Raw genomic sequence first — 8,739 nt, 5'->3', positions numbered from 1 at the left:
ACCTCTGCAATTGCCCCTTCTTCCCCCTTCCCACTACAATTCCTGTGATGGACTGGAAAGGAAATTCTTCATCTTACGCTTGCACTAATACCAAAATCAAACAAAGCTTGGTGTGTGGGCTGACTGCAGAATATACCTTGGGGTCTCGGAGCTGTCTGCTTACAAAGGAGATGGGGTGATGGGGGTGGCTGCAAATACAGGTCAAAGGTTTGTGAGAATGCTGACATTTACACACAGTCTCCTCTATATGTGTCTTTATTGAGTTGAATACATAAAAGATAAACAAATCCCTGACAGAGATGTCACCTAAAGCCGTCAGATAAATTATTTACAAACCATTTTGCCAAGGCCACTTCCATCAAGGTGAGCAGGAACGGAGATCAGAGAGAGAGAGGCGTAAAGGGGGGGGGAGGAATAGGATTCCATTCCCACAAAGCAGCCAGCAACCTTGTCCATGGCATTAGAGGTGGCATTTGCTACAAATAAACCTGTTGGACTTGAAGCTGGTGCGGTGACATTTCATTCTGTTTGTACCCCAGTCCAACACCGGCATCTCCACATTGGAAACAGAGACGGAGAGAGAGAGGAACTTTCACTCAGACTTATCTCCACTCTCCCCTATCACTGACTCTCCCCCCACTCCCCCTCCCACACCCCCATGTACACTCTCCCCTATCACTGACTGTTCCCCCATTCCCCCTCCCACACCCCCATGTACACTCTCCCCTATCACTGACTCTCCCCCCCATTCCCCCTCCCACACCCCCATGTACACTCTCCCCTATCACTGACTCTCCCCCCATTCCCCCTCCCACACCCCCATGTACACTCTCCCCTATCACTGACTCTCCCCCCATTCCCCCTCCCACACCCCCATGTACACTCTCCCCTATCACTGACTCTCCCCCCCATTCCCCCTCCCACACCCCCATGTACACTCTCCCCTATCACTGACTCTCCCCCCATTCCCCCCCCCACACCCCCATGTACACTCTCCCCTATCACTGACTCTCCCCCCACTCCCTCTCCCCACACCCCCATGTACACTCTCCCCTATCACTGACTCTCCCCCCCATTCCCCCTCCCACACCCCCATGTACACTCTCCCCTATCACTGACTCTCCCCCCCATTCCCCCTCCCACACCCCCATGTACACTCTCCCCTATCACTGACTCTCCCCCCATTCCCCTCCCACACCCCCATGTACACTCTCCCCTATCACTGACTCTCCCCCCATTTCCCCCTCCCACACCCCCATGTACACTCTCCCCTATCACTGACTCTCCCCCCAGTCCCCCTCCCACACCCCCATGTACACTCTCCCCTATCACTGACTCTCCCCCCATTCCCCTCCCCACACCCCCATGTACACTCTCCCCTATCACTGACTCTCCCCCATTCCCCCTCCCACACCCCCATGTACACTCTCCCCTATCCTGACTCTCCCCCCATTCCCCTCCCACACCCCCAGTACACTCTCCCCTATCACTGACTCTCCCCCCATTCCCCCCCCACACCCCCATGTACACTCTCCCCTATCACTGACTCTCCCCCATTCCCCCTCCCACACCCCCATGTACACTCTCCCCTATCACTGACTCTCCCCCCATTCCCCCTCCCCCACCCCCATGTACACTCTCCCCTATCACTGACTCTACCCCCATTCCCCCTCCCACACCCCCATGTACACTCTCCCTATCACTGACTCTCCCCCATTCCCCCCCCACACCCCCATGTACACTCTCCCCTATCACTGACTCTCCCCCCCATTCCCCTCCCACACCCCCATGTACACCTCTCCCCTATCACTGACTCTCCCCCCCATTCCCCCTCCCACACCCCCATGTACACTCTCCCCTATCACTGACTCTCCCCCCATTCCCCCCCCCACACCCCCATGTACATCTCCCCTATCACTGACTCTCCCCCCATTCCCCCTCCCACACCCCCATGTACACTCTCCCCTATCACTGACTCTCCCCCCCATTCCCCCCCACACCCCCATGTACACTCTCCCCTATCACTGACTCTCCCCCCATCCCCCTCCCACACCCCCATGTACACTCTCCCCTATCACTGACTCTCCCCCCATTCCCCCTCCCACACCCCCATGTACACTCTCCCCTATCACTGACTCTCCCCCCATTCCCCCTCCCACACCCCCATGTACACTCTCCCTATCACTGACTCTCCCCCCATTCCCCCCCCCCACACCCCCCATGTACACTCCCCTATCACTGACTCTCCCCCAATTCCCCCTCCCACACCCCATGTACACTCTCCCCTTATCACTGACCTCTCCCCCCATTCCCCCCCCACACCCCCATGTACACTCTCCCTATCACTGACTCTCCCCCCATTCCCCCTCCCACACCCCCATGTACACTCTCCCCTATCACTGACTCTCCCCCCATTCCCCCTCCCACACCCCCATGTACACTCTCCCCATCACTGACTCTCCCCCCATTCCCCCCTCCCACCACCCCCATGTACACTCTCCCCTATCACTGACTCTCCCCCCATTCCCCCTCCCACACCCCCATGTACACTCTCCCCTATCACTGACTCTCCCCCCATTCCCCCTCCCACACCCCCATGTACACTCTCCCCTATCACTGACTCTCCCCCTATTCCCCCTCCCACACCCCCATGTACACTACAATGTAGCTTGGGGATGGGGGGGTGGTTTGGGGATTCAGTGGGGGGGGGGTGTTGGGGATTCAGTGGGGGGGGGTATTGGGGATTCAGTGGAGGGGGTTTGGGGATTCATTGGGGGGAGCTGGGGGATTGAGTGGGGGGGGGTTGGGATTCAGTTGGGGGGAGGTTGGGGATTGAGTGGTGGGGGTTGGGATTCAGTGGGGGGGGTGTTGGGGATTCATTGGGGGGGCTGGGGGATTGAGTGGGGGGGTTGGGGATTCAGTGTGGGGCGGGAGCTGGGGATTGAGTGGGGGGGGGTGGGGATTCAGTGGGGGGGGGTTGGGACTCAGTTGGGGGGGGGTTGGGACTCAGTTGGGGGGGGTTGGGGATTCAGTGGGGTGGGGGTTGGGGATTCAGTGGGGTGGGGCTTGGGGATTCAGTGGGGGGGGGTTGGGGATTCAGTGGGGGGGGGGGTTGGGGATTCAGTGGGGGGGGGTTGGGGATTCAGGGGGGGGTGGTTGGGGACTCAGTTGGGGGGGGGTGGGGATTCAGTGGGGGGGGGTTGGGGATTCAGTGGGGGGGGGGTTGGGGACTCAGTGGGGGGGGGTTGGGGATTCAGTGGGGGGGTGGTTGGGGACTCAGTGGGGGGGGGGTTGGGGATTCAGTGGGGGGGAGGGTTGGGGACTCAGTGGGGGGGGGTTGGTGATTCAGTCGGGGGGGGGTTGGGGACTCAGTGGGGGGGGGTGGTTGGGGATTCAGTGGGGCGGGGGGTTGGGGATTCAGTGGGGGGGTGGGTTGGGGATTCAGTTGGGGGGGGTGGGTTGGGGATTCAGTTGGGGGGGGGGGGGTGGTGCTGATGTGGTTCAGGTGAAGGAAGCATCAGAATCGATACAAGATGATACCTCCACCTGATTGGCCAGTATTGGACTGACAATGCCAACTAGAATTTAATCCCGTCTCGAGCCTTCCTTTAATATTAAATTCAACTGAAAACTATACAATTAGAACAAATCGCTATCAAACTGTTTGCAGAGTCTGTGCTACAATATTTGTGGTGCATAGAAAGAATACAGAGCGCGCTTCCTGCCTCCTCACCACCTTGGCCAAGAGGCAAGTCAGCTGTCATTGGAGGTTCCTGTCCCTTACCTTTGCATATCGCTTTCCTGCCAGTTTAGATAAAGCAGGACCAAGAGAGGAACCGCTCCTGAACAGCCGGTTCAAAGCAAAAGAAGATATAAAGTCAAAATCTGTGATGGCCACCAAATCCCTGAGGGTGGATTTGCACCTTCAGTGTCGTCCATCTCCAGTGGTATTGCCACAGTGTCTCTCATTTACACCTCATGTCCGGACAACAGTCTCGCTACTTTCTTCGGGTGGGGGTTGTGGGGTTGATGGGTGCTCCAGGTAACAAACATCTCATTGGAGAGGGAAAGTCAGCAATGGCACGCCCAGGCCCCTTGTGGCTTAATGCTGTCAGTAGTAGGGTCCAAGGTGGGAGGGCACATGGGTACCTGGGTGACGGGGGGCATTGGGACTGGGATACATGGGGGTGGGTGCTGAGCTCCAATAGGGATTAGTTGCCCCAAAGAAGCTAGCTGAAGACAGGGGGATGGGTGAAGCCGGAGCCTGCACAAAGTTCACCTTCTGTTGGTGCGTGTGATAAGTTGGCATGTAGGGCAGCTCTGTCGTGTACTTGTAGACGGTGGACTCAGTCGGATGTGGTTGATGAGCCTGGGCAATGCCTTGGAAGTCGAACTTGTAGGCATAGCGTTTGCCATGGACCTTGGTCATAATGTTCTTGTCGTAATAGTAACGCAGAGCCCGGCTCAGCTTGTCGTAATTCATATTGGGCTTGCTCTTTCTCTCACCCCAACGGCGAGCCACCTCATCTGGGTCCGTCATCTTAAACTCCCCATTCGTTCCCTCCCAGGTGATGCAGCCCGAGTTCGTGCTGTCCGCGAGAAGCTCCAGCAAGAACTGCCACAACTGAATCTGTCCACTGCCTGCAGAGAGATCCAGAGAACCAGAGTGAGATCCAGAGTTCCTGATTGAGATCCAGAGAACCAGAGAGAGATCCAGAGAACCAGAGAGAGATCCAGAGAACCAGAGAGAGATCCAAGTGAAATCCAGAGATCCAGAGTGAGATCCAGAGTTCCTGATTGAGATCCAGAGAACCAGAGAGAGATCCAGAGAACCAGAGAGAGATCCAGAGAACCAGAGAGAGATCCAAGTGAAATCCAGAGATCCAGAGTGAGATCCAGAGTTCCTGAGTGAGATCCAGAGAACCAGAGAGAGAACCAGAGAAAGATCCAGAGAACTAGAGTGAAATCCAGAGAACCAGAATGAGATCCAGAGAACCAGAGTGAGATCCAGGCTTCCTGAGTGAGATCTAGAGAACAGAGAGAGATCCAGAGAACCAGGGAGAGGTCCAGAGAACCAGAGTGAGATCTAGAGATCCAGAGTGAGATCCAGGGTGATTCAGAGAACCAGAGTGAGATTCAGAGAACCAGAGTGAGATCCAGGGAACCAGAGCGAGATCCCAAGAACCAGGGAGAGATCCAGAGAACCAGGGAGAGATCCAGAGAACCAGGGAGAGATCCAGAGTGAGGTCCAGAGTGAGAACCTGAGCACCAGAAAGAGATCCAGAGCACCAGAGTAAGAACCAGAGAGGGATCCAGAGCACCCGGGTGAGATCCAGCATGAGATGCAAAGTGAGATACAGAGAACCAGAGTGAGATTCAGACAGCCAGAGAGAGAGGGAGAGAGACAGAGAGGGCGAGAAAGATCAGGAGCACCAGAGTGAGAACCAGAGTGAGATTCAGAGAACCAGAGCAAGAGCCAGAGATCCAGATTGAGGTCCAGAGAATCAGAGTGAGATCCAGAGATTCAGAGTGAGATCCAGTGTGAGATCCAGAGAGAGGCCCAAAGAACCAGAGAGAGAGGTCCAGAGCACCAGAGTGAGATCTGGAGTGAGAACCAGAGTGAAATCCAGAGAACCAGAGTGAGATCCATAGAACCAGAGTGAGATCCAGAGTGGGATTCAGAAAACCAGAGTGAGATCCCAGAGAGAGACAGTGAGATCCCAGAGAGAGAAAAACAGTGAGATCCCAGAGAGAGAGGCAGTGAGATCCCAGAGAGAGAGGCAGTGAGATCCCAGAGAGAGAAACAGTGAGATCCCAGAGAGACACAGTGAGATCCCAGAGAGAGAGAGAGGTGTGATGTAAAGGATCTGGAATTGGGAAGCAGAATTCCAGAAGGATGTTCCTGATGCAGGAATTTCTCACAGAGACTCTCAACAGACAATCCACAAACTATCAACAGGACTGACCAGCGGTGAGACTGTGAGGAGTTGGGGGACGCAGTGAGGTGGAGGAAGGATTGGGTTGGAGGCAAGAGTATCTTAGTGACTGAGGCTGTGTGAGGATGAGTCCCTCAGTGTGGATGAGGATGAGGGCGAGTGTGAGCATGAGGGTGTGCATGAGGGTAAGCGTGAGTGCGAGCATGAGGTTGAGTGTGAGGGTGAGTGTGAGGGTGAGTGTGAGGAGGTGAGTGTGAGGGGGTGAGTGTGAGGGGGTGAGTGTGAGGGGGTGAGTGTGAGGGTGAGGGTGAGTGTGAGGGTGAGTGTGAGGGGGTGAGTGTGAGGGGGTGAGTGTGAGTGTGAGGGTGAGTGTGAGGGGGTGAGTGTGAGGGGGTGAGTGTGAGGGGCTGAGTGTGAGGGGGTGAGTGTGAGCGGGTGAGTGTGAGGGGGTGAGGGTGAGGGTGAGGGTGAGTGTTAGGGTGAGTGTGAGGGGGTGAGGGTGAGGGTGAGGGTGAGTGTGAGGGTGAGTGTGAGGGGGTGAGTGTGAGGGGCTGAGTGTGAGGGGGTGAGTGTGAGGGGGTGAGTGTGAGGGGGTGAGTGTGAGGGGGTGAGTGTGAGGGGGTGAGTGTGAGGGGGTGAGTGTGAGGGGGTGAGTGAGGGGGTGAGTGTGAGGGGGTGAGTGTGAGGGTGAGTGTGAGGGGGTGAGTGTGAGGAGGTGAGTGAGGGGGTGAGTGTGAGGGGGTGAGTGTGAGGGGGTGAGGGTGAGGGTGAGTGTGAGGGAGTGTGTGGGGGGTGAGTGTGAGGGTGAGTGTATGAGATTGTTTGGGTGTTATTGTGTATCAGCGAATCCCAACAGTACAGGAGGAGGCCATTCAGCCCATCAAGTCTGCATGAACATTCCAAAAGAGCACATGACCCAGGCTTTCTCTCCCAGAATCCCTGTAACCCCACACATTAGCCCGAACAATCCCCCCAACCTGCACATCTTTGGACATGAAGAGGCAATTTAGCACAGTCAATCCACCTAAGCTACACTCCTTTCGGACTGTGAGAGGAAACCGGAGCACCCGGGGGAAACCCACGCAGACACGGGGAGAATGTTCAGTCTCCAAACAGATAGTGACCTACGCTGGGAATCGAACCCGGGTCCCTGGCACTGTGAGACAGCAGTGCTAACCACTGTGTCACCGTGCCCCCGGGAATTGAACCCGGGTCCCTGGCGCTGTGAGACAGCAGCGCTAACCCACCGTGTCACCGTGCCCCCGGGAATTGAACCCGGGTCCCTGGCGCTATGAGGCAGCAGTGCTAACCCACTGTGTCACCGTGCCCCCGGGAATCGAACCCGGGTCCCTGGCACTGTGAGACAGCAGTGCTAACCCGCTGTGTCACCGTGTCCCCGGGAATCGAACCCGGGTCCCTGGCGCTGTGAGACAGCAGTGCTAACCCGCTGTGTCACCGTGCCCCCGGGAATCGAACCCGGGTCCCTGGCGCTGTGAGACAGCAGTATGAACCAACTGTGTAACCGTGCCCCCGAGAATCGAACCCGGGTCCCTGGCGCTGTGAGACAGCAGTGCTAACCCACTGTGTCACCGTGCCCCCCGGGAATCGAACCCGGGTCCCTGGCACTGTGAGACAGCAGTGCTAACCCGCTGTGTCACCGTGTCCCCGGGAATTGAACCCGGGTCCCTGGCGCTGTGAGACAGCAGTGCTAACCCGCTGTGTCACCGTGCCCCCGGGAATCGAACCCGGGTCCCTGGCGCTGTGAGACAGCAGTATGAACCAACTGTGTAACCGTGCCCCCGAGAATCGAACCCGGGTCCCTGGCGCTGTGAGACAGCAGTGCTAACCCACTGTGTCACCGTGCCCCCGGGAATCGAACCCGGGTCCCTGGCACTGTGAGACAGCAGTGCTAACCCGCTGTGTCACCGTGCCCCCGGGAATCGAACCCGGGTCCCTGGCGCTGTGAGACAGCAGTATGAACCAACTGTGTAACCGTGCCCCCGAGAATCGAACCCGGGTCCCTGGCGCTGTGAGACAGCAGTGCTAACCCACTGTGTCACCGTGCCCCCCGGGAATCGAACCCGGGTCCCTGGCGCTGTGAGGCAGCAGTGCTAACCCACTGTGTCACCGTGCCCCCGGGAATCGAACCCGGGTCCCTGGCGCTGTGAGGCAGCAGTGCTAACCCACTGTGTCACCGTGCCCCCGGGAATCGAACCCGGGTCCCTGGCGCTGTGAGGCAGCAGTGCTAACCCACTGTGTCACCGTGCCCCAGGGAATCGAACCCGGGTCCCTGGCGCTGTGAGACAGCAGTGCTAACCCACTGTGTCACCGTGCCCCCGGGAATCGAACCCGGGTCCCTGGCACTGTGAGGCAGCAGTGCTAACCACTGTGTCACCGTGCCCCCAGGAATCGAACCCGGGTCCCTGGTACTGTGAGACAGCAGTGCTAACCCACTGTGTCACCGTGCTGCTGGGAATCGAACCCGGGTCCCTGGCACTGTGAGACAGCAGTGCTAACCCACTGTGTCACCGTGTCCCCGGGAATCGAACCCGGGTCCCTGGCGCTGTGAGACAGCAGCGCTAACCCACTGTGTCACCGTGCCCCCGGGAATTGAACCCGGGTCCCTGGCGCTGTGAGGCAGCAGTGCTAACCCAGTGTGTCACCGTGCCCCCGGGAATCGAACCCGGGTCCCTGGCGCTGTGAGACAGCAGTGCTAACCCACTGTGTCACCGTGCCTCCGGGAATCGAACCCGGGTCCCTGGCACTGTGAGACAGCAGTGCTAACCCGCTGTGTCACCGTGCC

At 57.8% G+C, this 8,739-nt stretch overlaps 1 protein-coding gene across 4 annotated transcripts in view; it reads right to left on the bottom strand.

Annotated features, from left to right (window-relative positions):
- Nucleotides 1-3,497: 3,497 nt before the first annotated feature.
- The window catches only part of LOC145338919 (Friend leukemia integration 1 transcription factor-like), a 74,312-nt gene continuing 69,070 nt past the window's right edge, over nt 3,498-8,739 (bottom strand). For all 4 annotated transcript variants that reach the window (XM_080183312.1, XM_080183314.1, XM_080183313.1 and 1 more), the window contains one exon: nt 3,498-4,641. In XM_080183312.1, the coding sequence (XP_080039438.1) occupies nt 4,112-4,641 (530 nt within the window). In that variant the 3' untranslated portion in view covers nt 3,498-4,111. The remainder of the gene's footprint in view (nt 4,642-8,739) is intronic.

This window comes from Carcharhinus amblyrhynchos, unplaced genomic scaffold (assembly GCF_965287045.1).
Source record: "Carcharhinus amblyrhynchos unplaced genomic scaffold, sCarAmb.v2.hapA chromosome_235, whole genome shotgun sequence".
Classification (NCBI taxonomy): domain Eukaryota; kingdom Metazoa; phylum Chordata; class Chondrichthyes; order Carcharhiniformes; family Carcharhinidae; genus Carcharhinus; species Carcharhinus amblyrhynchos.
Note: the sequence above shows the minus strand (reverse complement) of the source record. Positions and strands in the feature narration are given on the sequence as shown.